Genomic DNA, 21,903 nt, shown 5'->3' on the forward strand with positions numbered 1-21,903 from the left:
TCCAATGTGTGTAGCTGCATTTTAATGAATAGGAATCTGTCCTAATTTTGTCATTTCAGGCACTAACATTGTTTTCCGCAGAGGCAAAAGCAATTTAATGCTTGCTTAAAGAGGAAAAATGTAAAACAACCAACTGCAGGCAGAAAGCCCACAAAATGTTTTTGAAGCACACTTCAAAAACATTTTGTTGTAGCTTTTTTTAATCATTATTAGTTCAGTCTCTTTTCTTAACCAGTGGTTCCTTCCAATCAGCTTTCTAAATTTGACTCCGTTTACAAGTTAGCTTCTTTAGCATTGCCATTCTATGGCTCACCCCTCTTGTGGAAGGTGTCAATAACTGTCTGGTAAGACATCTTTTCCATGATTGTGTGGGTTGTAGCACAGCTATGACATAGCTATTTGTTTTAGAAATATAATGTTAATCATCAAAATTGACAAAAGCAAATGTTTGAAATACATCATCAGTTTAGGAATCTCTGTAGCATACTGATTAATGTTTGATTGTGTCAGATTCTTAGAACTAAATTAATTAAATAAATTAAATGCTTCATGACTTTCAAATTTATTGAAGTATGTGTGTAATACAAGTTCTTCAATTTCACAAAAAATTATCACAACATCTGACCAAATAATAGGAATATAGAGTGCATATTTAAAGGTATTAGAAATCTGGGCAAAACCAACGTTAATGTAAATATCCATATTTTTTCTTCTGAAATAAAAGTGGCTTTTTGCTATGGCATAGCAGACATATTGAAGTAATTCGAAACATTTTTGCATAATTTCAGTTAGAACAGTTTCTGGTCAGTTTTCTTTTTCAACGGTTTTTTACTGACCTCTGCTGGTTAACAGAAGAACTACAAGTATTCAACTGTACAGAAGTGGCCAAAAGCTCAACGAACGAGAACAAAGGTTCGAACTTTCTGTTATCCATTAAGTCATTATTAACTTTATTAATTTCTCCTTTATAGTCTAAAATAGCTAGCAAACTGCTATGGTTTATGTCAGCAAGTATGCTTGGCTAGAAAAGTGTTAGCTAGTTTGATTGCCAGTTATGTTCAAATTGCTAATTGTAAAAAAAACTGACAAGGTTTGGAGGCTACAGACTAAATAGCATTTATTAAATAGGCTAAAGTCGCTGCAGTAGCTCGATTAACTGTAATGAATCGCCTCTGTGTTAACCGAAGCTAACTTCCTGTTTTGTGTGTTATGTGTGTTATTTCTTAAAGAGCTAGGCGTAGATGGTTTTTAATTTAATTAATTAGCGTAGTCGTTGGTGAAATTGTATTGACACATACTTTTTAAAATTGAAAATACAGAAGTATGCATTTCAAATATGTTTCCATTCTTAGAATTAATAAAGAATAGAATAGATAGCATCTATTGTCATTGAACAGCATTCAACGAAATTTGGCTAAATGTTTTCTTCCTATTTGTTTATAGCATTTCTGAACATTTGCTACTGTTTATGTTGTCATAGGAAAAGTAGGTAATGACAGATTTGGATTTGTCGTATGTTGTTGTACACTTGGATAATTTTAGGTCAGATTTAGATTTATTAAGAACCTTGTTAATACCAGATAAATTAAATTATTTCTTGACATGTAAACACTGAGTTTGGAAAAGAAAATGTTGTCTTTTTCCATTGGTTTTATATGACTGCAAACTAAAATCTCTTGTTTGACTGGTATAACAAAGGCTTTGTTGTTTATGTCCAGCAAACATGGGATTTGCTTAACTATTGAGCGTTTAAATTTTTATACTACTTTAAGCATATTTTTACATTTCATCACAGTATAAAGACAGGAAAGAGAATTTAGCTACTATGTGTTTCTGAAATGTTGGAGCGTTAAACCACAGTATAAAAGTAAAAGGAACTACTTCAAAATAGAAATTAATTGATTTTTTCCCCCCCCCTATCTTTCTCCCAAAGTTGTCCTAAATGAATCAAATCCCAGGATGGAGCCGAATGGGAAACTTTCAGTGGCGGAGATAGTGGTTTTAGCCACCAGCTCTGCGCTGACTGCAGTGTTTTATTCCGTTTACAGAAGCAGAGTTAAAACTGCTACCCGTTTAAAGGTCAGACATGTTTTCTTGGCACAAAATGGCAAATATATTAATTTACTACATGCAAGATTTGATCAGTTTTTGTATTGCTTGTATTTTTTTAATGCAGCAAGCTCAAAAAGTCTCCATTGATCAGGATTTAGAAGCCGTCCTGTCTGAAACTCCTAGGAGATGCATTCCATACGCTGTCATAGAAGGTTTGCAAAGCATTCTTTAAAGCCTGAAAACGATAAATAAGTTTCACCTCCCTCCTTCACTAAGAGTGGTTATGTGCCACAGGTTTGGTGAGATCAGTGAAGGACACTCTTAACAGCCAGTTTGTTGATGACTACAAAGGCGTCATCGAGAGGCTGACTGTGAAAGAGGAGAAGTTGGTGTGGAATCACACCACTCACTTATGGTGAGTCGTTTGAAGATCAGATCTATATTTTGCTTGTTTCTGGCTTTTCTGGCCTTTCTAATCCAAGAACCATCATCAAAATTTGACATGCGAGCAGATGGAGAATGACTTCATACAACTATTCAAATCTTGCATAAGGTGGTAACGTCAGTGTAGTATCGTAGTCAGAACAGATGGTGACGCTGACGCAAGCAGCAGCTTATCCCACAAGATTCACAGAGTCCATATTTTTGTGATGTACCTCATCAGACATTCATCGGGGAGAAGGGAAAAGGCACTCCTGGCATCATTTTGTCGCTGGATCGCTTATTAGCTGCAACACATTGAACGGCATGTAAACAAATCTGCAAATGCCACCATCCAAATGTCACAGATTGCTTCCTGTCTTATTTCTACTAGGCCAGTGGGAAAAGAAAGTTATTTCTTTTTATCTTTGATTCATTCATATGGAAAAAAACCCCAAAACTAATCCAAAACAAAAATACAATTGAAAAATCAACTTATAAGAAGATAGTAAACTTCTTATCTTTGTATAAAAATACTTATTCAGACGTGACATTATAATGGTGCTCGCAGTAGTTTTCCACTACTGACGGCTTATTGGTCAGTGTTCAGCATCAGATATCAATAACAGCTGCTTTACCCATACTGGTACTAGTTTTAAGTAAAGTAATCTGCTTCTGGAAAGACATTTTAACATATAATATGGGAATAATGTCCTGTTCCAATGGCCGATTTTTTCACTTGTAACTCATACTTTTTCCATCAATATTTAGAAATTATTGACTTTAAACAAGCTTTTTACTTGCTGAGAAATTTTGTCTTATGTAGTTTTGCCTTATTTCAAGTGAACTAACATATTTCTAATATATACTACTACTATAAAAATACTTGGGTTTTTTGCAGTGTGAACAATTAAGTTGACTTAATGTAAATCAAGTTTAAATGTTGAACTATATTTCCAAACAGGAATGGCACAGAGAAAGTCATCCACCAATGCACCAACACCGTCCCATTCGCACTCGGGTCTTACGACGAAAGCGTCTCCACCACAGTGCGGGTTATGCATCCCTTAAACGCGGCAGAGCTGGACCTGGAGACCACCTACGAGAAATTTCACCCCACGAACCAATCCCTGTTTAACTTCATCAGACAATTCATCAGCGGAGAGCAGCTCAAAGGGATCCACCAACTGGAGGAGATGCTGCGCCTGGGCGACGCCGTGACGGGCGTGGGTGAGCTGGTCCTGGACAATGATTTGATTAAGCTGCAGCCGCCCAAGCAGGGCTTTTGTTACTTCCTCACCCGGCAGAACTACGAGTTCCTGCTGAGGAAACAGGTGAATGCCGGGAGAGTGTGGAGGATCCTGTCCTACGTGTTCGGGCTCGCCACCTGTTCCATGCTCCTCTACATGCTGTGGAAGTGGTACATTCTGTGCCGGAAGAGAAAGAAGCGGCGGCGCGTCATGGAGGAGTTCAAGGAGCAGAAGAGGCTCATGCGTGAGCTCCAGATAGAGGAGAGCAGCGTCCTCGCCACCAGCTGCGTTGTGTGTCTGAGCCAGGAACGCTCGTTGGTGTTTTTGGAGTGCGGTCATGTGTGTGCTTGTGACCTCTGCTACCAGGCCCTGCTGGAGCCTAAGAAATGCCCCATCTGCAGGATGACTATCGACAGAGTGGTGCCTCTTTACAACAGCTAAATTCGCTGTTCGTCGGAATTTCTCCGGCTTGAAAAGGGCGCTAACACGAGCAACGATGACAAGTCACCTACAAATTTGTAAGCTAATTCATATTGATTAAAAAATGGTGTCATTGGGAGAGAGAAAATTTAATCTCTTTGTGCTCAGGCTTACAAATATTGATCCAATTCTTGGCCCCACTTCTACAACAATCTGTTGAAAGCAGCATAGAGGACTTTACACTGGAGGGACTTTACTCTTGTAGTCATTAAAGCCTTACATTTGGTCAGCACCTTTCACTCTTTTACTCTCGTTAAAATTACTGTGATACTGACTACTTTGGCTGTCATCTTCATACATAAAATGTGCACTCAACTCTTTTTAAGCTTGGAAAAATACTGTTTGTGGGAAACGCAAAAATTAAAGTCGTAATAACTTGGTTCCTTCAACTAATACTGGTTGAAATGCTTTAGTCTTTACTGGTAGGAGCCACCTATTACTGGCAAATTTACCTGCTTAATTGTGCAAATGTGTAACTATATACAACTAGTTACACATTCAAACTGGGACATTGTTGTTTGTTTAAATGTTGTGCCTTATATGTGCACAATGACATTAAAAGGAATTTTAATGCAGGTTTCCTGTCAAGTTCTGGGCTCAGCCTATCATAATTTCAAAACTTGAATTTTTTTTCCAGTGATTAATTATTTTGATATCTGCTTGAACTCCTATCTTGGAGCTGTTTATAAAATCAACAGTTTTATTTAAAGAAAAATCACTTGCCAGCTGCCACCTCCATGTCTTACTGTGGGTATAGAGTAATGGTTAGCTTAATTAGACTGTAGCACATTTAGGCCCTGGATGTTAAGCTTCTGCTTTACTGACCTACTCATTTATCATAACAGAGAGAAAACATGGACATTTGATTTGGCATGTTGAACAAAACTCTTCTTGACCAGTTTCACTTTTCCGATTTCAATACATTTTTTTTGCTCACGTTCAGTCAGAACTATTTCAGTCATCCCTTATGCGAGCTGTGTGATGGATTATTTTTGTTTAATCATGAAAATATTGTCATATCAGCAGAATAAAGACACAAGGATGTTTTAATGAGAAAAAAACTTGGAAAATAATTTTATTTATTATTAGGAAATGACTACCTAATTTCCTAATATTCCAGATTTGGTTTGGTATTATTAAGGCATTAAGCAACATAAAAATTTGAGTAATCTGGGGATGACCTGAATTCAAAATCCAAATATATAAAAGCTGTAGATAAAAAAAAAAAGTTTGTTAAACAAGATGGGGGCTTGGAAACCCAAGGAGTTCATTGTGGAAAAGAAAAATCCAGATTTTCCATAAACCAAAAATTTGTTAAATCGATAAGATTGATTTATCGCCCAGGTCTAGTGACATCTGTCTTATATTTTCTCCAAATACTATACCATGTCACCTTTATTTATAGAGCACTTTAAACGTCTGTAAGGTCAAAATGCTGTAAACAAAAGAGCCTACAAACAGCCTTATTCTGCAATGAGACAATAAAATCAGGAAACAGTCGTTTTTCAAAAAACTACAACAGATATACTATCAGTTATTAATATAAAAACTAAATTAAATTTAAAAAATAAATAAAAGTAAAAGTCAACATCTCAGATGGTCTCAAAGGTCAAGGGGAAGAGATTGGTTTTAAGGATTTAAAAACAGACAGCCTGTCCAAAGAAAGGTCATTCCTTTATTTAGGAGACGCTGCAGCAAAACCACGGCTTTCTCTAAGTTTACACGTCGTCTTCAGCGCACTCAGACAGAACAGGAGGGTGTGTACTGATGCAGCAGCTCTGGCAGGTAGAGCTGCGACATCATTAGGTCAAGGTCATAGACAGTTTTAAAAGCACAAACATGTTTTAAAATGAAACAAAGACGTTTCAACAAGGCAGTCATTGAACAGTTTGCCTTTTTGGGCAACCGGGTTGTTGCAGCTTTTTTACTGCCAATACATTTATTTGTAAGTTGGATTTCTACGACTGGAAAGGACCATGCTGAGAAAAAAATAAATTACACTCAATTTGTAATATTACAAAAACAATGACATGATACGAGAATAAAGTTGCAACAATATGATAATAAAATCATAATGTCACAAGGATAAAGTCAAAATATTTCAAGAACAAATTTAATATTCTTAATATTTTGAGAATAAAGTCTTAATTATTACTAATATGTAATATTATGACTTTATTATCATGTTATTTGATTTTAATTTCATACAACTTTAGTCTTGTGATACTATGACTTTATTCTTGCAATTTTTTATTTTCTTATCCTGGCCTTAAAACCTCGTCATGGTAAAGGTTATAAAAAAATTGCAAAATTATTTATTAGAATGTACGTTTTACATTCACTCCATGTATTTATGTACATCAGTGACATCCATAACAAAGAAAATAAGCTACATGGTTGGGTTGGTTTTGTCTGTGGTCAAGACAAAACTTTGCAAATAAAAGCGGCTTTATAACCAATCTTTGATCATCTCTTTTTTCAATCTTTCAACTAGTTTCGCAACTGAAACATAATTTCTATAGAAGTAGAAAATCCGACAGTTCCTCCTGCAGCTTTATTGCTATTTTTAAGGATTCTATGATTTTACTGTTGAGTATTTTTTGCTTTTGAGAGAGAAGAGCCTCTTGACATTTGGTTTGGAAGTGCGACGGCTCAAACCTTTCTGACCTAACTTGCGCTCTTCCACTCAGGCTTGAGGTCACGTTTTCTTCTTCGCAGTGCAGAGGATGAAGAAATGTGATTTTAGGAGGGGATAATTGAGTTACAACCTACAACTACAACAAAGAGCTGCAAAAATCTTGACTAGCATTCATCAACTTCAATTCCAGGTTGCAAAAAAAACACATGGAATTAAACTGCAAAGCACTGCACCATATTGGCAACTGAGACATCATTAAAAGCAAGTATGGTTTTGAATAAACTTTTCTTATAAGTGTTCTTGTCAAATGAGGAGACACGCGATTTCTACCAGGAGAGGGGGATGTTGGGTTTTATTGAAAATTAATATGAAAGTTTTGGAGCATAAATGAACATAAAAATGCATCACTTAGGCAGCAGTTTTATCCCTAAACCACAGATTTGTGATTAAAAAATCTATACTTTATTAATCTTCATGTTTTTGTTCCAGTAAATAGCTGAATTTTATAGAGGCAGAAGAAAGGCGATTTCAGTACAAATTCAGACTTAAACCAACAGGGAGTGCATTTCCTGCTTCATACTGGAGCATTTTCATTTATCTGGCTTAAACAAATTAATGTTTTCTTTTTGAAATCTGCATATTCATCCAAAAACGTAATTTTTTCAGCCCACGTCATGCTCTGAGACCTCCAGTGTATTGTTTAAGCATTAAGTCAACCTTGCCATTAACACTTCATTAGTATTCAGCAGCTCGCCCCCCAGATATCTTTTTTACAGGAGCAAGCTGATGCTGGCTGGTTCCTTAAAGATCCTGAGCTAAAGGTCAGACATTTAGTGTAATCAAGCAGGAAGGAAAGGATTAGCTACAAGTTGGGTCCAACAAAAGCCCACTAAGGCTCCAGGCCAACTAACTCGTCTCAGCTTAATATTTCTTCTTTTTTCCTTCAGCTTTCAATTTAAAAAAAATCTATTAGCTCAACTAAAATTTGTTCAAAACTTCCACTCAGGAGTCCTATTCAAACTGAAATATTAAGTTTGTCCAGAAATTTGGCTCAAGCCTCCATTAACTATTATCGTAATGCTTGAAAGTTAGTCTGTTGTGTTTATACTGATACATTATTTTTCTAATTGTGCCTTAATGAACTATAATGTAACATCAGTAAAATGTAAGATAAGCATCTACTTAGGATGACTCGGGGGGCCCTCAAGCTACCATAATGAAGTATATATTTTAAATAATATACACTAAATGCAATTACAAATGAAAAAACAATTTCTATAGTATTTTAGTTGTTACACAAATAATAGGTTAAGTTAATATCTTCCTGCTTTTAGCTGCTGCCTCTGTTGGAGAAATATAACTCATTAACTTGTCTCCCATAAATTTACTGCTGCCATTACAAATAGCAAAAACAATACGGCACAATTAAATGCCACTTTACTTTTCAAAACCCTATTATTTTTTTATTTGCTACTCTTGCAAGGTTGAAATCCAGAGCCACAATAACACTCGTTTGAGTATTATTGTGTTACAAGTTAATTACAAGTGATGCTAATAAGAGTGGATATGTTACATACATAGAGCAGCTTAGGAGTGATAACTCATCTGGTTTTGACATGCTGGTTTTTTTCTTACTTCACTTGCATGAAGATAAATGTAGTAGAAACTGGACAAAAAATTCCTGGTAAGATTTTGTGTTTTTCAATGTAGCATAGTGTTATTGAGGAACATATCACAAATTTTGTCAGAAGGGCTAACGGTTGTGTATCAAACATTTGACTCCAACTGTGGCTGCAAATCCGGCAATGAAATCCCAGGACAGCACTTATTGGGTCAATAGTGGCGTGTTAACGAACCTCTTTAGTGCACAGCAAACATGAAAGCAGCGGCGCAGATCCAACACCATGGAAACCCCCCGCTGGTTTATTCCTGCTTTTAGCAGAAGAAGCTGTCACCATTGTGACAGTGAATGAGCCATAAAAGGCATTCCTCCTTGTGTTGCTCTCTGTAGAGTTTAAAATCGGAATGCAGCAGGAATCTTTGGACAATTATTGTCCAGGAAGACCCACATTTAAAGATTTAAGTGAAATCCATACATGTGCAGGTTTCTCTGTAAATATAACTTCATATGGCAAAATTAACGAGCGGCTGTAAATAAAAGGTATAGCCACTTTAATGCTTTATTGGAACACTTTAGCAGTAGTTTCTTATATTGAGCCAGATTCTCAGTAATTCTCTCCAATCAGGCACCACTTATTTAGTCTTAGTAGAGGTCTATTGTGTTATTAGTTTCTTTTATTTGAAAGAGGTTTCAGTTCAATGTAGAGGATAATCTTTCCTTTAGGCTCCTTTCTCTGCATCTCAGTGTCCAAAGCTTTAAAATATAGCAAATATTTAAATGCATGTTAAAACTTTTACACAGACAGTTTTGTGAAAAACACAAGAGGTTGTCACAGCAACCAGTAATCATCTTCTTATAACTGGAGTCATTTATTGATGCCCACAACCTGCCGCAGGCCTAGCTTTCAGCCAGACAGTAAAATTACTCGTATTTTTTTCCTCCTTTTCTCTGTGTGCTATTTGTGTGCAAATTTAAACTCCATAATATACTTGCCTTCGATTAAATTAGACGTCGGCCTCCATTATGCAGGCAGAGGCACCTCAGCGGCTGAAATGTAAACAGAATAATTGTCGTTGAGGTTTCACCGTCCACTCCAGATCCGGAGCCGTGTGGTAGAGCACATGATGACGGACATTAGTGAGCTCAACTGAATTACCTGAATCTAAATGGATGTATTACTGCCCTCAGTGAAAAATCAGCTTGCAGTCAAATCGATTTCAACTGCAGCTTCTCCTTGCCTCCATGTAATAAAACAATTCTCTATATATGGCATTTAAAAAAAGCTTGCTTTACACTGGTTCACACGACGCAGTTTTAAATTTACAGTCAGTGGCTTAGCAACAGTAAACTTGATGTTATAAACTTTTTTTTTTGACCACTGCACATCCTAATAAGCATCAGGTGGATTTTTCCTGTGTGTGTTGTTGACAGCAGCGCACTGTCAGGTGTTCGAGCCCGGTTTGATCTCTGAAGTAGGGGTGAAAATGGTTATTTGAGCCGCAGTAATGAGCTGTCGGTTTTCTTACTGTTCTAACGATTGTGACTTTTCCTGTTCTGCCTTTGTTCACCCAGGTCTCTCTCTTGCCGGACAAGCCGCTTCACCTTTTCAAAAATTTGAAGGACTACATCTGAGTTAGCGCCCCACTCTGTTTTATTCTGAGATGCCGTATTTGTAGTCGTCTTTGTTTGGTCCTGGTGCGTCACTGAGTGGAAAAAAAAAGCTCTAACAACTGATGTCAGCAACTGAGTTTATGAAGCTGAAAAACCTACAGGTCACATTAATGTTCACAGGAAGGAGAATGGTGTTTTCACACATGATCGTCAAATAGACTTGATTTCGTTGGCAACTGGAATTGCAACATTTGTTTCATGTTCAGTTGATTTGGTTCACACTGCACCATGTCAAACAAACCGTAAGCTGTGCCAAAACCCTGTTCACCCCATATTCCTTGTGTTTTTATTTCTAAGGTATTGCTAGATTAGTTCATACTTTAATTATGTTTAGTTTCTTTGTTTGGTTCCCTTTTCTGTATGTTTGTAATTATTTCCGTGAGATTATAGTCAGGTTTTGTACTTTTCAGCTTCTTCATGTTAGTCTCCTCCATCTGATTTTTCTCCTTGCCTCAGCTGTCTCGTATTTCTCCATCTGGTCCTCATGTCACTTTACAACTCTTCCTCAATATTTAAGTTATATTTTTTCCTCTTTACCTTACACTTTAAGGTAAAGAGGTGGGTTCTTCCATTTATTTTCTCTTTCATGCCATTTTTGTCCTTTTAACAGAATAAAAATCATTTCACCATGAACAAACCATGTGCAGGTGATCCTCGCAAAATTTCTAACAGTCGAAAGAGGAATCAGAAGAATTGTCCAAGGGACAAAAAGCAGAAAGTTAAGATTTAGTAGGTTATTTACAGTCTTTGCAGTTTTCATTCATCATGTTTGGAGGAAAAATGCAATCATATACCATCTAAAAAAAATTATTAGAGTGATGTTTGTAGGGAAAAATGTGGTCTGAATAATATTTTTTAGCATACAGTTTTGTCAGATGTCATATTAAAGAATGCCGGATAAACTGGAAAAATTCGTTTTTTTTAAGAGATTCTGCAGATAAAATGAGAATTAATTTTGTTTTTAAGAAGAAATTACCTCATATAGACCCATGGAAGGAGACTTGCAAAATGCTAAAACTAAAGTTTTAGACTCTCAAGGTCTGAATACTGCAAGACAAATTCTTTTTTACAAAAGCAGTTAGATTTTCACAAAGCAAACCTTAAGTAGGAGCCATATTTATTGAACATGTCAGCATTTTATTCTAGACCCAAACTGAGTGTACCTTCCAAGTTCAATCCATTTTGTGAGAGTTCTAGTAAATGTGTGATCATACTGCATATATGCACACATTTTGTTTGTAGTAATATTTATTTCATGCACCTGTAGAGTTTAATACAACATCAACAATCTGAAAGACACTATAGAAGCTTTCAATGGCCTCAAATGGTCAACAATCATTTATAAAGGCACAAACAGCAATTTGAAAGACAATACACTATACAATTGACTCGGTACATGAAAAATACAATTTTACAGCTGCACTTACTGTCGCAATTACAGCACAGTTATACTACATTATAACATGAAAATCATACATTAAATTTCAGAAAGGAAAACGCCGCACCACTGGCTTCAATATGTAGGAATGATCCAAATTTGTATGAAATGCTTTTGTTCATGTAGGACTCATGCAACTCAGCCTGAGTAGAAATAAACATACCTGAGTAATGAAATACTATGTGAATACCAAAAGAAAGAGTAATTATAAAAGAAGAATGCTGTTACTGCAGAGGCAACTCTTTAAAAAGTCTCGTTTTTTATTTTCTAAGTTCAGGAAAACGATTTAATATTAGCGAGTCCAACAACATAAAAACAGCAAAGATTTGATATGCTAGCTAAATTTAGTGAGCTGGGATGCACTAGCTGGGTTCTACTGGTTGCACAGAATCACTCATCTAATTCAGAAATCATTACAACTTCAAATGATGCAAATTTTATTACCACTGACTAAAACATACTTTGGTCTATTTCAGAAACAGAGCAAAAAATGATTGTTTTTCAAAATCAGTATCAGCAGAACTTAATGGTTGGTAACAAGCGTTTCATATGGCATTGTTGTTGATTCCAGTGTAAAATCCCATTAACTGGAATTAATAATAACTGCAAACAGATATGGCTGTGCTGAAAAAATGAAACATGTATAAAAGTTCAAAGATATTTTCTGCTGACTTCGAACTCAGTTCAGGCACTTGTGGTAAATGAGTTTTGACATTGATAATTAATAGTGTCTTTCACTTTTCAATTTCCATGAAAAGAGTCTTGATTGTTGCACTTGTTCTGGAGGATTGGACAGTAACTGCTGCTTTTGAACTAATTTGAACTAATTAACCTCCATGTAGTTAGAAGTTCAAAATCAGTTCCTACTCTTGCTTAGTTCAGTGATCTACAAAGAGAATATGTGAGAACACTGTTTCCTACTTAGACTGATCTTCAGCTAAAAAAGGGTGTTATCCATTTTTCACACATGAAAAAATTCAGTTTTCTGAGCGTCACATCTTTAGAATGCAATACATGCCATCTACAGGCATCACTACTATAAACTTTGCAAAAATGCTGAAAAACTTCATGATAATCAACTACTGGTAACGCAACTCAGCATAGTAAATGCTTAAAGTGAGTGACATAGCAGGGTAGTTGAGCTTATTTTCCCATTGATTCAGCTAATAATTATTTTTGATCACTATGGGACATTCATAGATTGTATAGATCATTGAACTTTCAGCCCAAGATGGTTTGATGTTGATTACTGAAAAATGTGATACATCAAAAACAATCTGGCCTATCCACATGCTCATAACACAAACTCTGGAACAGTTTGGCACTACATATATATGTTGCAGAATAAAATGAGCTTAACATTTTGTGTATGTCAATCAGATCTATTTAGTTATGTTTTAGTTTTTTTTAACTGACCAATTAAATTGATATTGAATGAAGCTGTGTTGCTACCAGTCTGAAAAAGAGTTGTAGTTATAATGAACATTTCCAACACAACTTTTCCAAGCTACCACTAGGCTGTCAAAGTGAAACCACAGAAAATACCAGGCCAAGTCGAATGAGTGGGAGTTCACCTCGTATGATAAAAAATGCCTTGCTCACCTGATCTGATCAATTCGATGGGATCAGAAGGAGCATTACAGAATAGAAGAAATATTCTGCCTTGTGTAATCATTTACTATTGTTTATTTCGAATTCATCAAAAAGTCCCAACTATTATCTGTGTTCAAATTAACATCGTAGGTTAATTAAGCATTTACCTTCTAGTCTTGAACATTTGATCGAGCTGCTGCGTGAATTATTTTTTCCGTGTGCTATGAGAACTTCCTTTTCATGTTAAATTAGAGTGTAGAGTCTGCAGAGAATTTCAAATGAATGCTCACCATTTCCTGGTAATTGGAGAGTTACAGCAGAGACTCAGAGTTTGTAACCTATACCTACCCACACATTTGACAACTTCCATCTGTGGAGGTGTGTAGCTGGTGGTGTGATGAGCAGAGCCTTTCCTTACCTGCACTGGAACATCTCACATATAAATAACTACATTTCTCTCTGATGTTGGTGCTTTGATGCTTTGAGCCTGCTAAGCTCACTAACTAGACTCAGGACATAATATGACAAGATTAACCCACACAGCAGCAGCAGCAGCAGCATTTCAGCCTGCCCTAGATTACACTTACATGGGCAGCTGCCAAGGTTTGTTGTTGATTACACTTTTAAACATTTTGTTTTGAAAAGCTTTTTCTTTTAGTTCATTTCAGAGCTCAAGACTCCCAATTATACACACAATTAAAATCCACAAATACTTAAAAGTGACCTAATATGGTTCCTTGAACAGGTCGGGATAGATCTGAGCTTTGTTTTGAATAAATAAAGCTCATAATGAGATTTTCATTTTAAATCCAAACAATCTACTGCTGATCAGAACCCCAACTCAAAGTTTACTAGAACTTACACATTTATGAAAAGCAGAAGAAGAATCTCCTGCACAACCAACAAGGATGCAGAAAGTGGTTTCTGGATGATAAGTCCACAACAAAACTCTTGTCTTTTCCAGCAGCCATTGTTAAGCGCACCCAGCAGTAAAACCAGCTGAGCAAATATGATGGAACTCAACATATTTGCTGAGCTCCAGCATTACAGAATAGACCTTGTAGCTAGGTGACCTTGGAGCTAGGTGACCTTATAGCTAGGTCACCTAGCTACAAGCTTGTCATCTAGCTTCTAGCTAGGTGACAAGCTGGGTTTCACTGGAGTTGCTAGGTGACAGCGCAGTGCATGCTGATTCAAGATGTTACATTTGGAAGGTTTTTGAAATGGCTAATTTTCCAGACACCATAAAACATTAACTTATTGCCAAAAGATGGCTGGGTGTTTTTTTAAGTGCTTGGACTGCTTTTAGAAGCAGTTGTTACCCAAATGGAAGTATACAAATATGCAAAATGTGAATTTTGCATAGGTCTCCTTTAAGACTTCCTCCAAAACACTTTTAACTGCCTTTTTTAATAGTTCAAACAGAAAATATAACTTAATATTCATTAATATTAAGAAAACCATATTGAGAAAACCATTTTGGCACCATGATGGAAGCTAACATTCATGGGCTTCCATATCTGTGCTATCATGGGGATCAACCAATCAGTGGTTTGGTTTGGCTGATTTCCAAACCCAATAGCAAGTGAAGCAGGTTGACATTTCAGCTTCAAAAATTATTTTCTTTTGAATACTTCATATGTCATCCACTAAAAAAAAAAATCAGTGAAGGGATAAACAGAAGGGAAAGTTGCCAAATGTTAATGGTATCGTGTCAGACATGCAGACCTAGAGGCACAGATAATGCACTAAAGAGTCCTCAGTCAGCAGCAAATTATAACACCAAGCAGACAAGCAGATTTTTTGACAGACAGTAATAGGGGCACACTCCTGTTAGCACACAGTGCTCAGCAGCTAGACATTTATGAGACAGAAATGAGAAGATGAGCTGTTAACTTGTGTGTTTCAAAAATCCTGAACTCAACCTCATGGTTCAAAAAGCCAAGTATTAATGATGTATGTTCAAGTTAATTGGCTCAAGTATATTCTAGTTCAGTTAGTTAAAGTGAAACATCTGAATATCCTAATAAGTAAAAATGTATATTAAAAATTGCTTTAATTTTTTTAACTAAATTCCTAAAGTTTTAATGAAGTATCACCTTTGACTAAACTTTCAATTTCTTAAACTGGACTAATCTTGAACATACAGCCACACTACTCTTTTGAGGAAATATCAAAAATTATGTTTTCTTATATGAAACACATGTAAATTCAAATCATTCAAAGAAAAATAATCACAGAATTCACCAAAATAAAGCAATGAAAACATGCACATTCTTCCATTTATACCAGATATATATATATATATATATATATATGGCCACGTACAGATTTAATATTTTCCTTAGATGTTTGCATATTTTTCAGTCTCTGCTACACTTTAAACCAAAAATATAAGTAGTAATAGCACTAATAGTAACAGACACAAGATAAAAGAGGGACAATACCACTAGTGAGAACCCAAATGTTTCCTCGTAAAATAATCTTTGCTTTTACGACACAGCTAAATCCAAAAATGCAGGAAATATGGATCAAAAAATTGAAGAAAATGTTTTCTTATTACTATTTTTGCAGCATTCCAGCCAGAACATCAATATGACAACAGCAGTGTTGCTCACATGTTGATGAAGACCAGTCCAACATGCTAAAACGTCAACACTGATTCTCCACAAACTCATTGGCACCAGCGAGGTTACAGCTTAGAAAAAGTGTCTCTGACGAGCCTGTGATATGTCAGGAGGAACAGCACATACAGAGCAAAACACACATTGTTCACCACTGCAACAGGAGAAGAAAAATCTGACTCCAGAGAACAAACTGCTCTGTAGACAGTGCTTTGCATCAATACACCTTGGATTGTTTTTTTTTCTTTAACATTCGGACACATTACAACCACCAAGGTCAATATATATCTACAGGATTTCATGAAACAGACCAACACAAAGTAGTGTAATAGGAAAAAAAAGTACATGATTAATATATTTTTAGAAGCAAAAATCTGAAAGGCATGCCAAACACTTTATTCTGTTCCCCTAAATTCAATTCATTACCATTGGAAGGCACCGGATTGGGTGATAATCAGCATTTTTATTTCATACCCCTGAGTTAATACTTTGAAGAACCAGATAATAATGCTGTTACTTCTGGAACATTTTTGCAGGATAGTTCAATTCAGTCAGATTGAACAGAGAGCTACTGAACAACAATTTTCAAGTTTTGGAAAGATTCTCAGTTTGATTTAGGTCTGGAAAAGGGTTCTGCATCACTCTTAATAACTAAATATAATTTATTTCATGGAACAATTTAATTGAATTTCCAAAACAAAATGACACTAAAATCACTTTTTAAATGTCTTTCTTGTCATTAAGTTGGTAAATATGTGACTTTAATTACATATTTTCTGCCAATTCTTGTAACAAATTTGAAAATCATGCAGCATTTTCGTTCCTCTTCAGAACAAAACAGTACTTTGTGTTGGTCTATCACACAAGATGACAAGATAAAACACTGAGGCTGTTGTGAAAAAAATAACGTTTATGAATACTTTTGCAACGTCACTGTGATGGTACAGCCTTGGTTAGCATAGCATCATCTGGTATGGAGTTTGTTTAAGGCCTCAGACAGAGCTGGGGTTGTAGCAGAGCATGTTCAGCTGCAGGTTTTCATCCCAGTGTCTGAGGATGATGAAGAGCTGATTGGCAGCAGCCTTGATGGAGGCTAAATCTTTCCCCTCTGGGATGTCCTGCGCATTCAGCCACATGCTGGCTTTGGCCGCCACCAGCTCCCATTCTGTGAAATAACTGGCAGAGCTGTGCTCCAGCCAGGCCAGGGCGACGGCCGTTGCCCACACCATGCTCTCCGGATCCTGCATCCTCTTCATCACGCTGCCAGGTGACGCCGTTTCTGAGCCCCCTGAGAAAAACTGGGGTTCAAAGGCAGTGGACTGGCCCGTGTCCGGCCAGGCATTTCTGGATGAATAAGAGGGGCTGTTGCTGCCAGCAGAGTGATCTGCTGCCGGCTGATAAAGGTCTGGCTCGAACGGCGATCTGGACCCGTCGTCGGTGCCGTCAGTGCGCCGGCTGCCGGAGTGAGACAGGTGGCCCAGGCTGGAGCGGTGGCTGGCGAAAGGCGACGTCCACTTCAGCTTGTCCATCGGCACGTTAATGGCTTCACAGAGAGCTGAGTCCAGAGGAAATGCACCGTTTCCCAACTGCAACAACACCTGCAGAGGGGAGTGAAATTATTCTCTATTGTTAGTCCTTCTAGAGGGAATTTTCAAGTGGTGTATCGTATTTACACTACAAATCATCTCCCAATTATATTTGCTTTCAAGCGCAGCTTCAATAACACAAGAGGAGAGGGTGCACCTGAGCTCCTGATTTGCATGCAAGCTCCTCATCTGCAGTTTTATATATTCTAATAACAATGGTCGTTTTCAGCTCGAATCAGCCCCTTATTACAGACTTCTGGGTTGTTATGGAGGAAAAAGTCTTTCTGCACATTTTTATTCTACGTACTTACTCTCAAAATGTGTTTTTTCTTTCCGTTAAATAGCAATGAATTGGCCAGCATGTGTTGCATAATTAAAGCATCAGTCAAAGTCTCTGAGAGGTGGATGTGGAATGCATATGATAACAATGCCCACAATGGAACACTAAAAGCTAAATCAATTATATTTTCTGCACTGACATAAATAAAGTTGATAGCAAATTTATCAACAGTTGGGAACAAAACTGAAAACCCTACAGCCAGTACTGAGTCCCTCCAGGAAGTAGAGATGTTACGATTTCAACTATTAGTCCAGGTATTCCACAAATCTGACCAATCGCTTTTACTTTTTTCTGTGCGTCCTATTTTTCTGACCAATGACTGCAACTTATTGAATTTTGACCAATTCTCTCAGCCCACTTCTAATTTAACTTCCTTTTTTACACAGCATTTTAATTGATGGTTGATAAACAGGGTCTTTATTGAATTGCAATCATCTGACTGGGGTGTGTTGAAGCAGGGGAACATCCAAAACATGCAGGTCAATGTGCATTGAGAACCACAGTTGGTATTTTTTTTGTTTTTCAGAGTGAGCTAAATTTAATAATGTTTCCTTTTACAGTTGATGCACATTGCAAACCAAAGACTGAATAGATTTGGAGAGATGGTGTACACCTCATCATTCAACACCTGGTGTTTCTTGTTCACATTTTCTGCCATTTATTCATTTCAGTGACATACAAACCTGCATGTTGAAATAATGGTCTGGGGCTCACCAGGGGAATGTAGTCTTTGTTCTCGTTTTCACTTTCTCCTGTTGAATCGCCAGACTTGCTGTGCGTTCGACACATGAATCCTTTTGCAGCTCGGGTCAGGAGGCGAGTCCTGTTGAGGGCCAGCCTGACGGAGGAGAGGTAAAGCGCAGCAAACACTGTGCGTGCATTCAGATGCTTGCTCTGAATATTTCGCTGAGTTATTTATCTTTTTCATATAAGGACCAAGAAGTTAGGTAAACAAGAAAAATACAAAGATTGAACATATTTGTACAATAATAATGCAAGAGTTTATATTTTTTTATGAATTTATCTTTTATAATTCATAGTTTCACATTTAATTTTTTTGCTGTATTTTTACTTATTTTCATTTATACATAAACCATTACTGCATAAAAAAAGGGAAAAATCAGTATTTTAAAATGACTGGTATACACTTTGTTGCCATAGAAACTTGTCATGAAGTCACAATATTTCTTGCTATTTTTCTTCCTGAATCTACATTTGAGGAAAAGAAGAAAACTGTAACACAGCTGCACAGATCACAACAGTATTTTATGCTAAATAGATGAAAACATCAGCAGAATGTCATATTTGTTAAATTATCATAATAATTTTCTATTACACAGAACAACTGGTGATGGATAAAATATTTCCTGGATTCTTTGAGAGAATGTCTTACATGTCCAAATACATATTTAGAGCATTTTCTGGTCTGTCAGTAGCTCCATTTCATCATAAATATGCACAAAATTTTATAAATATTCTACAAATATTCATAAAACACAATTTGAGACACTCCCATTAAATAAAAAACACAATTAAAATCACACATGAATAAGTTTGTTCATGCGATAAGACATTAAAAAGCCATTATCCTCCCACAACTACTTCCCGTCTTTGTGGTTTGCGCCTGTGGCAACATCTGGTGCTTGATCATGTGACTCAGGTGATGCAAAAAATAAACTAATTTTGATACGGCCAGAAAACCACCTCATTCTTGCACCAGAACATTTTATCAAAAAGTTGATTTTTCCAAAATTAATAATATATTTTTTAAAATGTCAAATTGCAGTCATATAATCCCTGGTGCTCTTCACTGAATGCAGCTACGGTACATTTACACACCAGCTGAACTCTCATCACATACCTGGCAGAAAAAAGGCTCTCCACTGATTTCTGTGATTGGTCTGAGGTAACAGATGGACTCCTTTGTGGGGCGACTTGGAGATAAAGAGGCAGACAGAAAAGAAAAGAAGCAGAGGTCTATTTATTGTATTTCTGGTAGATAACAAAACTATTGCACAGTGAGATGTGATAGTGATGAAAGAAAACGTTCAACACACACCAGCATCTCTGTGCTCTCCAGGTGAAATATGTCTCGTTTATATTTGCGCCTCCAGTGGATTCTCATATTACAAATAGTCAGTTTGAGCCAAGATAAAAACTGCCGACCTTGGTTAACCTCTACAAGAATAGGAACTGTAATGTCAGTGATTTACAATTTCTCACCAGCTGATAGATAGCTGGTAGAAAATCCTGCTGTGTGAGGCTGGAAATGGCAACATCCACTCAGACGTTGCATGTCAAAGGTTATTGGGGGGAAAATTGAGGAATTGCAATAAATTTGCTGATGTGCTTACCTTCTGTGAAGCTGCATTTGTCCCAGCCGGCAGAGGAAGGGGTGCTGCATGGAGAGACACCGTCCTCTGCATCTGAAACAAGAATTGAAATCATTTTCTAAAGAACCATCACAGAAGGATACATTTTTTCTATGTCAGTTTATTTACAAAAACTCCAGCATCAAATAAGACTGTCACTTTGTTTGATATGGCCTTGGTTTGAAATCATTCACTCAGTTTGCTTGCTACGTAAACTAAAAATTGGAATTTCAAAGTCAGGCAAGACAAAAACAAGAAATGAAACAATGTCTTTCATTTAATTGTCAGTTTTCCAACAGTTGAATCATTAAAACCTTAAATCTCCTCCATATCTAAGCCGTCTGTTTTTTCTCTTTTTTTTAAACCGGCATATGCTTGAGCATCTCCTGCCCACATTACCTAGTGCTGTTGCTATGCCATCACTGAGGATCCTTTTAAAAATGTTGTGTCCTGCTGCTGAAGTTGTTATTTATAAAACGGCTCACGGAGTTCTCTGAGAAATCCATATAGCACACAGCTCTTTCCAAAGTGAAAGCTGTTTTAAGCTGACTTAAACAAATACAGTGTCTTTCAAACATATTGACATTTTCACAGATATGTTACACACTTACATTTTTACATGAAAGGTAAAGAAAAAATAGTGTAGAATTCTGAAATGGAAAGAAAATGATGTATGGTTTTAAAATTGTCATAGCCTAAGTCATTTTTGTCAAAAGGGATTTTTTTCTCTCTTTTTTGCCAAAATTGGCAGAAAAAAACTCATTAGGCTTGCAAGCCATTCATTTTATTGTAGAAAAATAGCCATATGATGTCGTATTTCCATTTTACACGAGGTTATGCAAGGACAGAATATAGCTCTTGTAAGATGAGAACAAAAGTGACATTTTTGGCTTTCCTACCACATTCATAACAACATTAATAATGACATCAATGAAAATGTTTATTTGTAAGCTGATGTTACAGGCTAATTTTAGTGGTTTAAAACCAATGTTAAACTCAGAAAACATAATGTCTGTTACACTCAAATTGGAAATTAACAATCAATCACTTCTTCTTATTAGTCAGTAAAAATAACTTGTTTCTTTGCTCAACTTTATTCCGCCATGTACATTGCCTGAACAGACAACCAGAGCAGAAGAAGAGCACAAACCCAAAAACATAACAGTGGCAAAACAGTGCCCCTAGCGGATGGATGTGTGATACAAACAACACAAAGGAGTAACACTTCTCAAGTATTTTATTGAGGACTCCCTCTCCATCAAGTCTCACATTCGATTATTAGCCAAAAGACTACCGTTCAAATTGGTGTTATTTTTAGAATCTTGTCCTGTTTAATATTTCATACTAAAAAGGATTTGTTGCAGCTACTTTCATGCCTGTGCTTGATTATGGTGATGTGCAGGCTTCATCACAAAGCCTTGAAAACTAAGCAAAGCCACATACTGTAAGGCAGGAGGACATCTTCAGCTTCCTCTGACATGCCGCCGGACTGAGAACGACCGAGCCCGATGGAGTATCCTCTGTTCTTCCTGCTTCCTGAACGAGACCTGGAGCCCCTCTTCAGTCTTGCACCTTCAAGAAAAATGGAAGTCATTACAACCCTGCTTGGCTCTGCAGAGTGCAATCAACACAGCAGATCTATGTTTTTCTTTTCAAACTGATTATCTCAGTTAAAACTCATAAAACTGTACAATTTAGCCTCAACCAATCCCATATTTACAAAATCAAACTAAGTTGGAAGCAAATTGACTGTTCTGGAGCCGGGTTGATCTCTGGTAACAGCGCAAACTAAATGTTTTGTTGCACAAACCATTGCAG

The 21,903-nt window shown here is 36.7% G+C and overlaps 2 protein-coding genes across 2 annotated transcripts in view; one reads left to right on the forward strand and one right to left on the reverse strand.

Annotated features, from left to right (window-relative positions):
- Positions 1-325: 325 nt before the first annotated feature.
- Positions 326-4,806, forward strand: mul1b (mitochondrial E3 ubiquitin protein ligase 1b). The gene is made up of 6 exons (XM_055056683.1): positions 326-344; positions 853-912; positions 1,934-2,079; positions 2,177-2,264; positions 2,347-2,467; positions 3,437-4,806. The coding sequence occupies exons 3-6, from the start codon at positions 1,960-1,962 to the stop codon at positions 4,161-4,163; spliced, it is 1,056 nt and encodes a 351-aa protein (XP_054912658.1). The 5' UTR covers positions 326-344; positions 853-912; positions 1,934-1,959; the 3' UTR covers positions 4,164-4,806.
- Positions 4,807-15,505: 10,699 nt separating this feature from the next.
- vwa5b1 (von Willebrand factor A domain containing 5B1) overlaps positions 15,506-21,903 on the reverse strand; it is a 31,343-nt gene continuing 24,945 nt past the window's right edge. Inside the window, exons 18-22 of the mRNA XM_055056684.1 lie at positions 21,529-21,657; positions 20,068-20,139; positions 19,575-19,647; positions 18,428-18,551; positions 15,506-17,385 (exon numbers count right to left, since the gene is read on the reverse strand). Coding sequence (XP_054912659.1) covers positions 16,780-17,385; positions 18,428-18,551; positions 19,575-19,647; positions 20,068-20,139; positions 21,529-21,657 — 1,004 coding nt within the window. The 3' untranslated portion in view covers positions 15,506-16,779. The remainder of the gene's footprint in view (positions 17,386-18,427; positions 18,552-19,574; positions 19,648-20,067; positions 20,140-21,528; positions 21,658-21,903) is intronic.

This window comes from Poeciliopsis prolifica, unplaced genomic scaffold (assembly GCF_027474105.1).
Source record: "Poeciliopsis prolifica strain line A6 unplaced genomic scaffold, Auburn_PproV2 SCAFFOLD046, whole genome shotgun sequence".
NCBI classification, from domain to species: domain Eukaryota; kingdom Metazoa; phylum Chordata; class Actinopteri; order Cyprinodontiformes; family Poeciliidae; genus Poeciliopsis; species Poeciliopsis prolifica.